The sequence below is a fragment of the Epinephelus moara genome, chromosome 8 (genome assembly GCF_006386435.1).
Source record: "Epinephelus moara isolate mb chromosome 8, YSFRI_EMoa_1.0, whole genome shotgun sequence".
Lineage (NCBI taxonomy): Eukaryota > Metazoa > Chordata > Actinopteri > Perciformes > Serranidae > Epinephelus > Epinephelus moara.
Window position 1 is genome coordinate 1,509,183 of NC_065513.1, and position 18,399 is coordinate 1,527,581.

General features: G+C 43.3%; 1 protein-coding gene across 1 annotated transcript in view; it reads right to left on the reverse strand.

Annotated features, from left to right (window-relative positions):
* The window catches only part of cacna1ba (calcium channel, voltage-dependent, N type, alpha 1B subunit, a), a 783,270-nt gene that overhangs the window by 403,774 nt on the left and 361,097 nt on the right, over positions 1-18,399 (reverse strand). The window contains exons 11-15 of the mRNA XM_050050840.1: positions 12,666-12,749; positions 8,566-8,772; positions 7,364-7,476; positions 7,086-7,198; positions 6,862-6,993 (exon numbers count right to left, since the gene is read on the reverse strand). Of these exons, the coding sequence (XP_049906797.1) occupies positions 6,862-6,993; positions 7,086-7,198; positions 7,364-7,476; positions 8,566-8,772; positions 12,666-12,749 (649 nt within the window). The remainder of the gene's footprint in view (positions 1-6,861; positions 6,994-7,085; positions 7,199-7,363; positions 7,477-8,565; positions 8,773-12,665; positions 12,750-18,399) is intronic.

Consider the following 18,399-nt stretch of genomic DNA (forward strand, 5'->3'; position numbering starts at 1 on the left):
TGTGTGGTTGTGTTGCTGCCGTGGTCCTGCCAGATGCCTCCTGCTGCTGCTGTTATCATTAGTCATACTTCTACTGTTATTATACACATATGATTATTGTCACATATGTATACTATCAGATATTAATATATACTTTCAACATATTGTACCACAGTAGCCTGCATCTGTCTCTGTCTCTGTCTCTCTCTCTTTCTGTCTCATTGTGTCATACGGTTTACTGTTAATTCATAATTTATGATCTGTTCTGTACGACATCTATTGCACGTTTGTCCGTCCTGGAAGAGGGATCCCTCCTCAGTTGCTCTTCCTGAGGTTTCTACCATTTTTTCCCCCGTTAAAGGGGGTTTTTTAGGGAGTTTTTCCTTATGCGCTGTGAGGGTCCTTAGGACAGAGGGATGTCGTGTGCTGTAAAGCCCTGTGAGGCAAATTGTGATTTGTGATATTGGGCTTTATAAATAAAATTGATTGATTGATTGATACAATAACCATGTTGTGTCTGAGCCTTAGTGTTAAAAAATATTCTGAAATTTACATCTGCAAGCAGCTATCTCGTGTGTAAGCCATTTTTTGGCCAACAAAAGGAGGGTGCTCAATTGCCAAAATAAAACCCGAAAGTAGCAATCAGCGGATTTTGGGCTTCAGTTTAATTTTGTCCAAAGAAGGAGTGAGACCAATAGCATATTTGTTTCATCATTACAATGTGTGCAGCATTTTATTAACAGCACACTCAAAGTCCCGTCATCATCATTTGGTATGCCGAGTCCTCAAAAGGTACTGAAGACATCTATCAAGATTTATGATGACTGGACAAATCGTTAATGAGTTATAGCCATTTACCTGCCAAGCCCCTCCCTTTGCCAAGACAGAGATTGACTATGGCCATGTTTTTGATCAATCTTGTTCATTTATAACCAAAATCTGTGTGTCAGTCCAACAAGGCTGTGGTCTAAATTTGGTGCTGATAGAGTCAAAATTAACAAATATTCTATTCATTTTACTATTTTTATTATGCAAATTAGTAAAAAAAAAATAAAAATCTGTCATGGCAGACCTCTACGTTCCAGGAGGCTTTTTTATGGAGCACATTAACCTTGATGTTGTTCCAGATTTCAAGTCATTGGACATGCGGTGTGAGGTGCGTAGTCTTTCCAAAATTGTATTTTTGGATATTAATGACAGCACCACCATGCGACCGATGGGGGTCACATGCCATGGGAGGGATATGCACATCATTTCCAGTTATTGGGCCAAGTCTCATGTTTCCACCTCATTTCAGCTCACGGCAATTTGAGGTGTGACATAGAACAACAAACAATGAATACAGCTGCAAGCTGCAATCTCGGGTTCAAGTCCTTTCTTTGCCAACAGAAGGAAGCAGCTCACATGACCAAAATCAGTGCTGCAAGCGACAGCAATTAGGTTTTTAAGCTGATTTATGGGCTGCTATCACTGGAGTAAGTTGGACTGATTCCCTTTGACTGGGTTATGATTCTGAGAATTACAGGTTCAAAGGCTTTTTAAAAAACAACTAGAACTATAATCAGCGGCAGTAGAAACAAATTACAGGGTTCCTACAGTCATGAAATTCCTGGATAAACTAGGAAATTAGGAAGTGTTTTCCAGACTTGAAAATGGTCTGGAATTAAAAGAACGTTTTAGAAAAATACATACAAATATACATTGTTTTTGGCTATTGTTATTATATTCATAAAACCACAAAAACATGTCCAATGTTACACAAAATACTTTCTTTGTATTACTAATTTAGAATCTAGTACTGTGCTGTATGCTCTTTGAAACGTCGGTAGTATCGACGTATAAATATACGTATTTGATTTAATCACCAGGTATTGTTATTCAGGCATCTATGTCCAGATCATGGCATCATGGCCTGTGTGTCGGATCATAGATCCAATTGAATGGTGGGGGACTAAAGGGACATGACAGCAATCTATTTTATTAAGGTATCACAAGCGCTCAAGTTCAGGCAAGGTGTAGGAAAAACAGCCTTCTGAACTCTCCCAAAACCTAGATTGTAAGTAAATGGACAGGGGTGAGATGGGCCACTCTGAGGGTCAAATGTTTATTGCTTTGTCCCGGCCTCACCTCAAAGTCGATTAACTCTTTCACCATCATCCTGACGCTAAGGGTGGTAAAGGTGTCAATTGGAAACCATCCAGATCCCAGTTTGCTGATTACCATCCTGGTAAAATCCAGCGTTTTGACAACTCAACCAACACTAAAGGATCGTATCTTTGGTGAAACAGGACTGAATACTCTACCTCCAATAAAACCACCTCCTCTCTTCCTTTTGTCACATCTAGGGGGGCCCCCCCGCTCTATCTTTCTCTCACCCTGGTGAAAGTAAGATAAGAAGTCCAGATGAGAGTCGTAAATTCAGGATGAATTCCTGAGCAGAGACTAAGTTTCTCTTGTTAACCAACTTGAAATGTCTCTTGAAATTAAAACTATACATTTTATCCACGTTCTAACATTGTAACTGTGCATAATCCTTGTTTTTTAGTTGAATGATTTTTTCCCCACTCTTGTAGGTCATAGTATGAGTGAGTTATAATTTCATGTGTTTAATCCCTCATTTAACATGGAGTCATACTGCGACCTTGTGAGGATAGTTAAGAAGGGTTCCCGTAGGAATCCCTTATTTTATTTCGAGTTAAGTTATAGTTAGATTGATTAATTAACTTGTCTTTATTCATATGTGCTTTCTCATTTAGTATTCTGAAGTAACTGCAGACTAGTTTGTGTTTGTGCATGAAACATTTAAACCTGTGTTCCGCTGATATATGCGGTATAATAATCGTATTAAATCTAATTTGATGTTAAGAGTCAATTTTGACCATAATGGGAAGAGTATGTGTCTATCGCGCGTAACATGTTTAAGTATATAATCTTGCAAAATAAAGTTCATTAAGTGTCCTCCAAAATAAAGTAATGTCTATAGGCCTACTAAGAGACCCGCCTTGCCTCAAACATGCCCACTCAACCTGGTCGGATAAAAGTACTGAGCTCGGTGCATCTCTGGACGCTTTACTTTTCTTTCTGACTTTCACTTCACTTTTACTTTCTTTTCCTTTACTTTTACTTTGACTTCTTTTTTTCTCTTCTTTCTTTTGCCGTCCTTCCTTCTAGTTATACTCTTTATGCTTTAACCTGTTACGCTCTTACACTTGGTTCCTGCGTAACCCTTTCTTTTCTTACAATCGAAATTATTTTAAACTTTTAGGTTTTGCTCGACATATCCAGGATTGTCTTGTCTGTCCTGAGTTTTCTTTCTTTTTGTCTGTGCCTTCAGTAACATTATACCTGAAGCGACAAAGCCAGCCGATTGCAACAATTTTTATACGCGTAGATAATAACATTGATAATAATATCGAACGGCCAACAAGATTGTTTTCAACCTTATTATAAGCGAGTAGCCACAGCTAAATAGATAAGCTATTATTCGATAGAGCTGGGTTGAAAAAATCGATTTAATCGATTCGAATCGATTTTCCTTTAAATGGCACAATATCGATTCATTAATTAAAAAATTAATCTTTTACTATAACTATTTTCCTCCGTGGACGTGTTGTACAGCCAGTAGCAGACTGCAGCAGCCTGCAGTACTATCAGCCCAGGTAGTCTCGCGAGATCAGCATTTAGCACCTGAGGTCATGGCGAGAGATCTCGCGAGACAGCCGTCCACTGAAGGCATGGGTCTACGGTGCGAGTATTTCACTCGCATTTTCCCCTAAAAATATAACGCTAACAATGTACGAATGTTTATTAAATGCACATTAGTTTCACAGAAAAGATTAAGAAATACCACTAAGCATCAGCACACTGCTAACTGTAGCCTCAGTTTGTACCTCATACAGATCTGCTGGTAAAGTTAACTTAGCGTTAGCAAACGTGATAAAAGACGGCAGAGAGGCGACGTTGTGCAAATAAACCAAAGATTTATTATTTTTCTGTAGCAGTAAACACATGGGCCGATAACAAATGTGTTAACTGGGTCCATGTCATTGGTTCGACATCCCATTAGTCCGACTGTCCGCGGTGCTGAACGGCTCGCGACGGGCGTATGGTGCGCCGCGACCGGCTTGAGGCGGAGCAGGCTCACGGCTTATGAGTTTGTCACTTTCTTTTTCATTTTAACCCACACCGTGATCTTTTCCTGACCCTAACCAAGTGGCTTTTGTGCCTAAACCTAACCAGACCTTAACCACAGGGCATGATGATTTCAGAACGGACTTCGGAACAATGAGTTTAATATGGTCGGAACAATGGGATGTCGAATCAATGGGCTGTCGAACCAATGGGCAGTTCCCGTGTTAACTAACTATGCTAAAGCTTTATAAGCTATTCAGGGCTGCCGACGATAACATTAACATGACAAACAGCAAGGCTAACGTTACAGCTAACAAGCTAACGTACTGACGCTCCTCAGACACACACACACACACACACACACACACAGGCTACATACCGGACAGCCTCTCAGTCCGTCCTTAGCCGCTAACGTTAGCTCATGTACAACACAGGTACCACACAGAAACTTTTACAAAGGGTCATAATGTGCTTCTAGTGACTGTCAAATCGCCAGCGAACGTTGTTTACACAGACACGGAGAGCAGCGTGCCTGCTCTCATGGGACAAAGATCCTCTGAGAAGAAAGACGGTTCACTCTGCTCTGCTGCCAGGAACAAACTGGGAGGTGAAGATCCTCTCTGAGGAAGAGGGTTCACTTTGCTGCAGGGTTCACCTACGTATATTGTTTCTCTTCTGATACAGTCAATGTGTGCATCACAACCACTGTAGTGTATTGCATAAAAGCTTTATAAGACGGTTACAGGCAGCAAAGTTATGGATGTCCTTTGTTTACATTTTTTGTCGCCACTTCATTTAAATTGTCTGCCTTGTGATTAGATTTAATTCAAAATATTTATTTTGTATGTGTTGGTCAGGTAATGTTAAATAAAAGTACATGATGACTAATGTACTGCTTTGGGGTCCATTCTTAATGTAAACAGTATTTTTAATAGTAATGCACCAGGTCAGAGGGTTCCTTGTTAAATATACTTCGTTAGTTCTCAGAAAATATCTTAATATCCAAGCAAATTTTGTATCATAATTGAAATATACTTGACTGAATCGATATTGAACTGTATTGAATCGAATCGAATCGAATCGGATCGGATCGAACTGAGTCCTTGAAAATCGAATCGAATCGATCTGGAAAATGTGAATCGATACCCAGCCCTACTATTCGACCTGCAACTCCATCAAAGATTCATTGGATCAGGCACTGCCAGACACCTGCCAAAGTGTCGGCAAAGCAGGGGACTTTTGCCAAACCAAAAGACGTTCTGCAGCCTAAGATAAACCAACGTTTGCGGACCACCTGAATGACATCGTAGTCAGGCTCAACCGCCCCTCCACCACTGTGTTCCAGCCAGCTTCATTCTGCTGGGAAGCCCGGGAGCCGCAAAGTGACAGTCCAGGTCCTCGGAGAAACATCAGCCTGAGTCAACGCTGCTAAAAGTAGGCAAAAATCTCCCTCACCTGATGCAGCCGCTGTGTCGTGATAAGAGTTGATGTCGAATAGTAGACTTAGTTATTCTGATCTTAATTAGGTTTCGTTAGGTAAATGGTTTTGTGCATCCCTGTGTCCCCAATTTATCTACAGTCACAAACTCTCTCTCACTATCGTCAAACTAAATAACTGACAAAAGTGTTACCTCTTGCCTTAATCCATTTATACATACTGTTGATTTTGTGTCATTTCATATCATCCTCATTTACTATTCATTTACTCAGTTGTTAAACATTTAGCCCTAAATAAATCTTCATTTATCGCCAAGTCGTTGTCTGTGGATATTTCTTTTGAGCAGGAACTATGTAGCCTGAGTGTCAGACTGAAGCTCCCAGAACCTTCAGTCGACTCACGCAGAATCTGACGTCATTAGTATCCATGCCTCAGGGGTGCCGAAAACAAGCGAGCATTGCCCGTTTAAAATGTCTCCGTCGTCGTGCAAGCCCAGCTGCATCGCCGTTAAATCCAGTTTAGCAGCTTCCTTAATTTGGTCCTCCATTAACGCGAGTAGTGGCAAAATACCTCGATAGCATCGTTAATGTGGTCTGTAGGATCTGTAGCGGTCGCCATTGTTGCTATCCTCACCAGTTACCCACTGGCGGACAGCTTGACATCAGCGTTGCGCTGACTGGCTAATCGCTAGACCCGCCCCCACCCCCAACGTTCATTGGTCCTTCCATCTTTTGGACGAGATAAATCGCAAATTCATTGCAGTATGCCAGACCAGAGATGCAAGCCTACTCAGTTGAGTGGGCGGGGTCTATGGTCTGGAACCAGGCTAGGAACTAAGATCAATGTATAGAGAATTCATAATCCAGGTATTGAGATTGATTCATGATTGATAAGTGTACTAACGAATTAATAATTGATTTCCAGAGTTATTAATTTGATTAGTCGCTTCTCTCCATCAGAGGGTGGTGCCCCTAAATTTATGATGAGTGCAAACATTTTCTAAAGGTATTGCTCCTACAAATGTCACAAAATAATTATTAGATACGTTCATAATAGAGGAAATAAATGCAAACAAACTTTCTATCTCCCAAAAAGGCAGAGGGAATGTCTAACAAGCGAGTACAGTTAGCAAATGCTAGCAATTTGCTTATCCACAAATGCCTGGGAAGTGCGTATTTAATAAAATATGGATGTATGCAGGCCTACCCATTTAAAATAAAGTCATGGAAACGGGGTAAAATATTGTAAAAATGTTATTGAGAAGTTCTGCAAATTCATTGGTAAAAATGTGTGGGAACCTTGAAATTACTCACTGGCCACCAAATAGCTGCATGCCCAGCAGAGCGAAAACCACGATGAAGAGGAAGAGGAGGAACAAGAGGCTGATGATAGACTTCATGGAATTGAGAAGGGATACAACCAGGTTCCTCAAAGAGTTCCAGTACCTTTGCACACAGACATATGAATATATGTATACATAAATATAATGGCATAACCAGTATTCCCAACACACAGGCAGATGATCCTGATGACTCACTTGGTGACTTTGAAGATCCTGAGCAGTCTAAGAGCCCGCAGGACACTAATCCCAAATGAGGCCCCGGGTTTGATGGCAGCCCAGATCACCTCAAAAATACTGCCAATAATAACCTGTAAACACAGATTTCATTTTCAAATACTCCAAACATGCTATTCTTGCCATAATCAAACACACTTTTTTCTTTGAGGCACTGGTCCTGAACCATTTGAATTACTCTACACATGCTTACATGCTAAAACCACTCTGGACTGAATCAACTAAACAGGACGACTCACCCCAAAATCGAAACAGTTGAATGAGGAGTGGAAGTAGTTCTGGGGTCCAAGGCCATACATTTTCATGGACATCTCTGCCAGAAACAGGCCCAGGAATACAAACTCTGCCAAGTCTGTCCAGAGACAATAAGAAGACACACAGATTAATTCCCCAGGTTACAGACATCTCCATGCTGATTTATACAATTCAATAAAGCAGCTAAAGCTGCCTGCACAGCTGTGCTTATGGCAAATAAGACACAAAAGAGTCTATTGTTTGAGGAAATAATGTTGTATACTCCCATGATTAAGTGTGTGAGATGTATATTTGCTCACGTGTGTTTATGAAATGTACAATGGCACTTGTGTGATGTATGTTTGCACATCTGTCACATATCACTGTCCCTATCTCTGTCTCAAGCAGGACACCAGCGTTTATTTTTCTTTTTGTTTTTAAAAGATTTTTCTTTGGAGGGGGACTTTTTGCCTTTATTGTAGGACAGCTCACGAATGACATGAAAGAGAGCATAGAAAAGGAGGATGACATGCAGCAAAGAGCCACAGGATGGAATCAAGCCCGGGCTGCTGCAAGTACTCAGTGCACATGGGGCTCTGCCAGGTGAGCTAGAGGTTGCCCCAGTCTTTGTTTTTTTAATCTGCCTGAGCAGAGCAGGATATAAATAGGAAATACAGTAGCACTCTATCATGGCCAAGATTTGTAAACGGCTCAGAGTATCTGAGCAGCCAACTTTAAAGCAAGACTATGTAAGTTTTGTCTAACAGTTGTAGTCACAAGTGACAATTTCAGGAACATGATAAATGCTGAAATATTAAAAAGTGGCACCACTATGAGTCAGCAAACTGACTCAGTAATGTCAGTTACACAGCAATCTTAATTTAAAGTTAGCTAACATTAGCCACTATAAGCTACTGATCATGCCAGCTCAAGCAAGGCTGTAGCGGCAAACCCCTAAATGTGTTGGATTGAGCAAGGGTGTGTTTTATTGATTTAAATTCAAATTCTTTACTTAAATTCTTTCTAGTAAGTAAAGGTTCAGGGTTGATGCCACTAGGTGAAACTTAATACTTACTGGTGGATATTCTAATTCCCGAATGTATACACAGCCAAATATAAGAGTAGTGGTAAGATAAATAGTTATATGATGAAGGCATATTGGTTTGCATGACAGTTGGTGACAATGTATACAACTGCTGGAGCTCACATAGTGCATAGGTGAGCCATTCGGGCTGGTCATAGTGTACTATGGCTACACACAACGTGTTGAGGCCAACCAGACACAACACAGTCCAGTAGAAGCTCTGGGATTTGACCAAACGGCGGATGGTGAAGCGAATCCTCTTCTCTTTCCTCCTGAAGTAAGACGAGCTCTCGTTCTTGCTCTTTAAGCTGGCCCGGGTGAACGGTGACCCTGGGGGGGCAGTTGGAGCCAAACACACACAATGCAATAAAGTTACCAAGTCTTAAAGAAAGGTGTTCTTACCAAATCAAGACTGTGTTTGGATGTAGTTATTTTCAACCTAAGCCTTGTTTTAAGAATGTACTGCAGAGCAATGTACTTGTCATTTTAAAATTGGCACTTTTCAATACAATTCAGCATATAATTCATATACATAATTTCCACTGCCACAGAAAAAATAACACAAAGAACCACAAGGGCAAATGGACTAAATGTGGTATAATGAACATACACATTTTCAGCAGAGGCTTTTTCATATTCCCATATTGAATGTTCTATAACTTAAATCAATGCTGCTGGCCACAAGCCTGTTGTGAACCACGGGACTGAGGTTGCACTAGCTAAACTCAAGTTGCTACAGCAGCTATGGTCTGAAATGCTGTTCACTCTCCACCGGGGATGTAGTGTCCTAGGGGGTCATCCCTATGTTTCCAGGGTTCTATGTTTCCCACTTAACCCTGCAAAAAAGGTTCTATGTTCCCCGCTTACACAAAAAGGGTTCTATGTTTCCCGCTTGGTTGAGCGGGCAACATAGCACATAGCACTAGCACCCTTTTTTGTGTAAGCAGGAAACATAGAACCTTTTTTGCAGGGTTAAGTGGGGAACATAGAACCCGGGAAACAGAACCCTGGAAACATAGATACGCTCCCTTAACATGTGATGTAATTTTGTGGTTTTTAGCTGGCTAATATTAACTAATGTTGTTTGGTAATGCTGACAAATTGCTAGCTATTCATGTAGAAAAATATTGTCTTCAGTATCCATCCATCCATTTTCTAATTGCTTATCTTCTCGAGGGTCGCGGGGGGGCCGGAACCTATCCCAGCTGACATTGGCTGACATGTAGAGACAGACAACCATTCACAATCACATTCACACCTACGGACAATTTAGAGTCACCAATTAACCTTTCCCCAATCTGCATGTCTTTGGGCTGTGGGAGGAAGCCGGAGTACCTGGAGAAAACCCACGCTGACACAAGGAGAACTTGCAAATTTGAACCAGGAACCCTCTTGCTGTGAGGCCACAGTGCTAACCACCACACCACCGTGCCGCTTGTCTTGAGTAGTCATCATTTAATTCATCTAGACCCCAGGGCTCAATGTTAACCAGAGAAACCTTGCATTTTCTTAAGGCCCGAGTATATTTCTGTCACAAAGTGTAGTTTAAACTGCACAGACAGCTGTTTAAAATCACACAATTATCCTGCTTGATTGTGTTTTTAACTTATTATCAATATATTCATTAACTGATCAGCTCCCAGCTCCCAGTCAGTCTGTAAGCAGCAGATTCCCCTTACTCACTAGAGTTGGACCAGAAATATAATTCAATACAAACACTATTGATTTCTGCCCACGGTGCTGACATGAAAACAATTTTCCTTCAGTAATTATCTGTTGTCAGTCAGCCTGGTTGAGGCAGTTTGACCAGCTGCTGTGCTCTCAGATCTCACTGAGCTGCTGCTGACAGACAACTGCTTCTGTGGACAGAGACACTGAATGCAGGTCAGAGTCGGTGTGGATTTAAAGGGAGGCTGACGTCAATGTTACCTTCTGTTGGGTCCGCTCCCTGGACTAGATGCTTTCTGCTGAGATACTTAAGTATTAATGTTGTGCTATTGAGGTAAGCTAGTTCAGTATTATAATAAACTCACTATACAGAGTTTTTGTTTTGTTTCAGTTTGAAATCATCCCAAACTTTGGACACTTTTTATCATTATCTCTGGTCTATCTCTTCTCCTCACCCATTGCTATTTTCATCATAAAATAAAAATGGTAGCATACCTTTAACTACGTGTTTAGTCATCTTGTCTGAGAGTGTGTTACTGATTTACCTTACTTCTTTAGGAATGGCCCAAGTTATTTATTTTACCACTACATTATATTACTGATATCACTGAAGTCTGCGGCTTTATGTTTCACACAGTACAACTCTGATTTATTCAAACAACAGTTTTAAAAATGTATAAACTGCATTGTTGATGAAGATGAGTGGAACATTAGCTAGTACACATCAGGGGTTATCAACTTCAAATGGAACTACAATTTATACTAAATAATGTGTAGGGCTGACCTTCGACTACAGTTCTGGACATTCGAAGCTTCGGAGCTCAGAACGAATTTAATTCAAAGCATTCGACGATGGGGGGGGGGGGGGGGGGGGACGACTCCACGGAGGTCCGCGCGGACTAAAAGCGGACGTCCGCAAGCCCTGTGCACGCAAAACTCAGATTTTACGACCGCGAAGACTCCGCTCCATACACCAGTGTCACTCAAAAGACTGCTCGGCATGTATTTTTCACATCGCCATGACAGAAACGCGCAAGAATTGGGGGTAATGTAGTGTTTCACGGACATTTTTACAGGAAACTACAACACGGAAGTGCGCTCGACTATGGAAGCCCGAATGACTGCGGACATTCCTCGCGGAGTCCGCTCCGCTTATAGTGCACCCGAGTCTGTGAGCACCTTAAATTAAAACCCTTGGCGCACACTGCAGCACAATCAAACAGATGCACAACTCAGAGCATCAGAAGTGTCTCTGACACCAGACTCAGAGCGGCTCTGAGTGCGCTCGTTGGGTTAGTGTTGCGTTTATGGCCTCCCCCAAAAAAAGGGAAAAAAAAGTTTTTCACAATCGAAACCCGTGCCATCGAACGAAGCTTCGAAGCTTCGAATTTTTTGGGTCAGCCCTAATAATGTCTGTGTTCAGCATCTGTTTATGAGTTGCAAGAAATTATAAATCATCTTTTATAAGGAGTAGCTGTTTACTGTGAGCTAGCTCAGGCTCAGTTAAATTTAACAGCATGCTAACATAGCAAGCTAATTACTAAAGCGCTTGGTTAAAAAGGTAAACAACCAATGCTTTGAGATGGCTGTCAGAGGTGACAGAGGTATGATCACATTATCCCATTTGAGGTGTAACAGGTGGTGTGTTTCACGTTTATTTCACAATCACTATAGAAAGGAGGATAAGCATACTGTTAGCTTGCTGTTAAAACTGAAAAATGCCAGTTCCAGTTCGGCACCAGAGGTCGGGCCCATAATTCACACAAGGTATCATGGGGGTTAGGAATAAGGTGGATAGGCTTACTCATCGATTAATAAGCTCCCAGTCTGTCTGTGAGCTGTAGATTCCCCTAACTCACTACAGTAGGCTGGGATATAAAATCAATGAATCAGTAAATACAAACATTGTTGGATTTCTTCCTGTGACGTGAAAACTATTTTTGTCCAGTAAATGTCTGTTATCAGTTCGCCTGGTGAAGGCAGTTTGACCAGCCCATAGATCTAAGATAGGATGGCCCCTGTCTGCTGACAGACTGTAGCTTCTGTAGACAGACACACTGAATGCAGGTTGGAGTCAGTGTGGATTCACATCATGGCCTGGATTGCGATAATGACACTACCAATCACATTGTGCAACAAAATATGATTTTGTCCGTGACAACTGACCTGCGTGACGAGAAAGAAAAGTGTCATGCGACACTTTTTCTGTTGGAAACATGTAATTCTGGTCGAGCGACAATCTAAATCTTTGGCGCGAAAATCTAACGCGCCAAACCCTAAATTGGGCTTAGGTTGCCCTATTTTTAGCAATCCAATTATATGCTGCTTGCTGCAATGCTGGAATGATTTAAATTGCTCTTGTACAAAACTACATGATATATCATTTCACTGGAAAATACAACAGTACAGAAGCTAAAGACACTCTAACTTCTGTTTCTTGTCTAACTTCAGTTAGAGACTTTGATATACAGTCCCAACACAGTTTGAAGTTTGGACAGCATGGAGACTTTCAATAATGAGGTACTGTGATACTGTGTATCAGATTTCGTCCTCACCAACAGATGAGATGTCAGTGAAGTGGTCCTCGCCCTCCTCTGCATTGATGAGGTCATTTTTACTCTTCTTGGTCCTCTTTAGCACTGCAAATACAATATAGGAAAAAAATCACAGAAGTCACAGCTGATCTGATTAAACTCAGATTCATCAAGCTTTTGCTTTGCTTTCAATAGGAAAATTATTTTTCTGACAATTCCTCTTTTATTCAAGCTAAATGTTTTAAAAAAATAAAGCAAAGGTCGAATAAGTAAGATCACAACTCTGTATCATCTAATAGAGTTGTATGACTGAACCATTAAACCACATGGAACCTGAAACCATGGAACCTAATTTCACATAAAAATGTTACAGGTTTTATTCATGTACACAGTTTCACCATAGCAAATACATGTGAAGTCATATTTACACATCTGTTGATCCATTTTTACAGGTGAAACTGTTTTTGCACATTTGTGGATTGCTTCCTGTCAGTTTGTGGGCCATGTGACATTTGTGACTTCCCTCTTGTTTATTTGTGTAATTCTGTCAAATTCCTACCACAGCAGGATCTGTACAAAAATATCTGTGTGAGGTGCAGTCACTCGCCACATCAGCAGGTGGCGACATTCTCTTACATGAGATAACAGTACCAACTAGAGCACTCCGAGAACACAGACCTCCGCCAAGCAGCTCGGATTTCCCGCCATTTTATTATTTTATCCACTTCGCTTCAACCGATCAAAATCTGTTCAGAACTTTTCGAGTTATTTTGCAGCCAAACAGACAAACAGACCAACGCCGGCGAAAACATAACCTCCTTGGCGGAGGTAATAAGGCTAAAACACAGAGCCTATCTAGCATTTGCATCCTTAACAATAACAATGACTGGACACAAGGACAGAAATCAGCCACTATTAGTTTGTTTTCCAGAGAGCATGGGGAATGTATGCCTCTACGTATGAGCACATATTTTGTTTTATGTCAAACGTGAAATAAAAATGGATCGTTTGCAAGGATAATATTATCCTGATCGCGATGCTAATATTAAGTAGTGCGTTGATGGTAATTCTGTTGGGATGCAGGGTGTGTGTGTTCTCTCTGTTTCCCTCCCTGCTTGTTTTGGTTTGTTTGGTCTTCCCTGTCTGTTACTGGCTGGGCGTGGCTGACCCTACTTCTCTGCTGCTGCATCTCCTCCTCCACCACCTGAACTGTATCACCGCTGATTGCCACTCACCTCTGCACCACCTGAACTGTATCACCGCTGATTGCCACTCACCTCTGCTGCAGCTCCTCCTCCACCACCTGAACTGTATCTCCGTTGATTGCCACTCACCTCTGCTGCAGCACAAATACCTGGTCTCATTCTCCACTCATCGCCAGTTTGTTGATTATCCGTCTGCGGTAACCAGCTCGGCCCTTTTTTGCTGTGTTTTTTGGAACTTGCACTTTCAATCTTTGAACCAACCTGATTTTTGCTAACCTGTGTCTCTGTTTCTTTGTCCTCAGTGCCCTGCCATATCCTCAGTTCCGTTTTTTGCCACGCTCTGCCAGCCGCCTTTTCCTCCCTGGAAGTTTCCCCAGCCCTGAGTTTTTTCCCCCTCTCCTCACCCTTGGACTTGGACAATAAAGACTGTTTGTTTGAATGTACATTGTGGATCCAGTTTCTGTTTCTTTAAGCTTAGGCTTAACAGAATGAACTGGCTCCACTCATGGAACCCGCAGATCAAGTCCGTCAAGCTGTGACAGCTCAAGGAACCCTATTAGGGAAACACGAAGAATCTCTCCGGGCCCTGTTTGACCACAGTCAGCTTCTCTCGTCTCAGATCTCGGAGTTAACCCGGCAGGTGTCCATCCTTGCAACCACTGCCTCTCCTGCCAGCAAGGAGCCCAGAGAATCTCACATGAGTGACCCAGAACCTTTTTGTGGGGATCTAGAGAAATGTTGTGGTTTTTTACTACAGTGTGGGCTAGTTTTTTCTCAGCGCCCAATATCTTTTGCAACTGTTTCGTCAAAGATTCACTATGTTTTGGGGTTGCTGAGAGGCAGAGCGTTGGCATGGGCAGAGGCTACTAGCTCCTGTGTGAAGTTTGATACACTATCCTATGATGATTTTGAGACCAGGTTGAAGACAGTTTTTGACCACCCCAGCCAAGACCAGGTTGAAGACAGTTTTTGACCACCCCAGCCACCATGGTAATGCTGCTACTCGTTTGCTGAATCTACGTCAAGGCACAAGGTCTGTAGCAGATTACTCCATAGAATTTTGGACTTTAGCCGCGGATTCTCAGTGGAACGATGCTGCTCTCCGGAGGGTTTTCATTAAGGGGCTAAATGAACAACTCAAGGACGAGCTAGCTGCTCGTGATGACCCTAACGATCTGTTAGCTGTGGTTTCTCTTGCTACCAGATTGGACAATTGCCTATGTGAGCAGCGCTGGGAGAAGGCATCCCGCTTCCCTAACCCTCCAAGCACCTGTTCTAGTTCCCCTCCTATGGCACGACCAGCACAGACCGTCACGCACTCGCTCCCCCCAGCTCACCCTGCGGAGGAAGAGCCTATGCAGCTAGGCAGAGCCAAATTAACAACCGAAGAATGCCTCCACAGGCGTCATGCTGGTGAGTGCTTATACTGTGCTCAAGTTGGTCATTTTGTCACTACCTGTCCTCTTCGCCCAAAAGACAGGGCTCGCCAGTAAGGATGGGGGTACTGGCGAGCCACCATTCCCCCCCAGCCTCTCGACTGCTCTCTGTGTGTTGGCAATTTGGTTCAACCGGTTCAAGCGTTTATTGATTCTGGAGCTGAGGACAGTCTGATTCTCCAACAATTGGCACAGCATCTTGGATGCAAGTTGACAACCCTAGAAAAGTCCATTCCGGCCCTGGAGCTCAACGGTACTGAGTTTGCTCAGGTAACTCACAAAACGTCTCCTATCACACTCATTTTCTCTGGTAACCATTGTGAAGTCCTCACCTTCCTTGTCATAACTGCACTTCAAACTCCATTAGTCCTCGGATACCCTTGGAAAAAATTATTGGATGGAGTCCTTTCTGTCATGCTCTGTGTTTGAAATCTGCTTTGCCACCTACAGGAGGAGACAAACAACAGCTGGTACCCGAGCCATTTGAACCTAACCTGTCCAATGTCCCCCCAGAATACCACGACCTAAGAGAAGTTTTCAGTAAGGAAAAAGCACTGTCATTACCACCTCACCGTCCGTACAATTGCACTATTGACCTGTTGCCCAGTGCCCCTCTCCCCTCCGGTCGTCTTTACAATCTGTCTCGACCAGAGAGGGAGGCCATGGAAAAGTACATATCTGACTCCCTTGCTGCTGGCATCATACGACCCTCTACTTCGCCACTAGGGGCAGAGGTTTTTTTTGTTGCTAAGAAAGATAAGTCCCTCAGACCCTGCATTGATTTCCGGGGCCTCAACAATATTACCATTAAGAACAAGTACCCCCTTCCCCTCATTGACTCGGCCTTCGAGCCTCTGATTGGTGCTAAGGTTTTCACTAAGGTGGATCTCCGGAACGCTTACCATCTAGTCCGGGTTAGAGAGGGAGATGAATGGAAGACCACCTTTAATACTCCCCTGGGGCACTTTGAATATCTGGTCATGCCGTTTGGGCTTACTAATGCTCCTGCAGTTCTTCAGTGCCTCATCAATGATGTGCTCAGAGACTTCCTGAATCTGTTTGTGTTTGTTTATTTGGACGACATTTTAATCTTCTCCAAGTCAGAAGAGGAGCATGTCTCGCATGTCCACCAAGTACTCACACGTCTCCTGGAAAACAAGCTTTTTGTGAAGAGTGAGAAATGTGAATTTCATGTTCAGTCTGTCTCTTTTCTGGGGTATATTGTTCAGAGTGGTAAAGTCATGGCAGATCCCAGCAAAATCACAGCAGTGGAGGAGTGGCCCATTCCGAAGACCCACAAGGAGTTGCAGTGGTTCCTGGGGTTCGCTAACTTCTACAGATGCTTTATCAGGGACTATAGTAAGGTTGCCTCTCCTCTCACCAGACTCACTTCTGTGAAAGTGCAGTTCTGTTGGTCACCTGAGGCACACAAGGCAAGGCAAGGCAAGGCAATTTTATTTATATAGCACCATTGATACACAAGGCAATTCAATGTGCTTTACAAGAGAAATACATTAAAAACAATAGATCATTAAAAACATTCTGTAAGCTAAAACAGCTTTTCACCTCTGCTCCAGTACTCATTCAGCCAGACACCACAAGACAGTTCGTCGTTGAAGTCGATGCTTCTGGGTGGGGGCTGTTCTTTCACCTTTTTCTCCCAGCGTCTCTCCCCTGCAGAGCACAATTATGATGTGGGCAATCGGGAGCTGTTAGCCGTGAAGCTGGCTCTGGAAGAATGGAGGCACTGGTTGGAGGGAGCCGAGAAGCCATTCCTAGTCTGGACGGACCATAAGAACCTCTTGTACATTCAGCCAGCCAAGAGACTGAATTCCAGGCAAGCCCGGTGGGCTCTGTTTTTTAGTCGTTTTGACTTCACTCTGACTTTTCGCCCCGGCTCTAGAAATGCCAAACCAGATGCTCTCTCACGGCTCTATTCCTCTGGTGATGACAAGGCCTCTCCCAATACCATTTTGCCTCCTGGTCGCATCATTGCTCAGCTCTCCTGGGGGATCGAGAAGGCTGTGAGGGATGCACAGCGAGCCCAACCGGATCCTGGTAATGGTCCTGCTGACCTCCTTTTTGTCCCAGATTTGGTTGTCCCAGGTTTTGGACTGGGGCCACGCTTCCCGGTTTGCCTGCCACCCTGGGGCAAACAGAACCATTGCCCTCCTGAAAAGACATTTCTGGTGGCCCAGTCTGGACCAGGACACCCGTAACTTTGTGGCCGCCTGCACCACCTGCGCCCGAAGCAAGGCATCACATCAAGCCCCTGCTGGTCTTCTCAACCCCCTACCTGTTCCAAGTCGTCCCTGGTCCCACATCGCTTTGGATTTTGTGACTGGACTACCCCCGTCCAAAGGTAAAAAAGTAATTCTCACCATCATAGACCGCTTTTCCAAAGCCACTCATTTCATTGCCCTGCAAAAGCTGCCTTCAGCCACTGAAACTGCTAATCTACTAACTGAACATGTTGTGCGTTTACATGGCATCCCCCATGATATTGTGTCTGACCGTGGCCCCCAGTTCATCTCTCAAGTTTGGATAGCTTTCTGCAAGGCATTGGGGGCCACAGCTAGCCTGTCTTCGGGTTTCCACCCGCAATCTAATGGACAGTCAGAAAGAGCCAATCAGGTCCTGGAAACCGCCCTTCGCTGTGTGGCTGAGAAGAACCCTACTACCTGGAATTCCCATCTGCCCTGGGTGGAGTACTCCCACAACAGTCTCCCCAGCTCAGCCACAGGTATTTCACCTTTTCAAGCCTCTCTCGGTTACCAACCTCCTCTGTTTCCCTCTCACGAAGCCTCCATTGCAGTCCCCTCCGTTCAAGATCACATCCAACTCTGCAAAAAGATCTGGTCCGAGACCCGCGAGGCACTGCTTCAAGCCCAGGAAACAGCCCAACAGCATGCCAACCAGCACCGGAGACCCGCACCCCTTTACCAACAAGGTCAGTCAGTTTGGTTATCTCCCAGGAATATCCCCCTCCGTACAGAATCCCGCAAATTGTCACCCCGTTTTATTGGTCCATTCCCTATTGAGAAGGTCATCAATCCCACTGCAGTACGACTCACCTTACCTCCTAACATGAAGATCCATCCCACGTTTCACGTC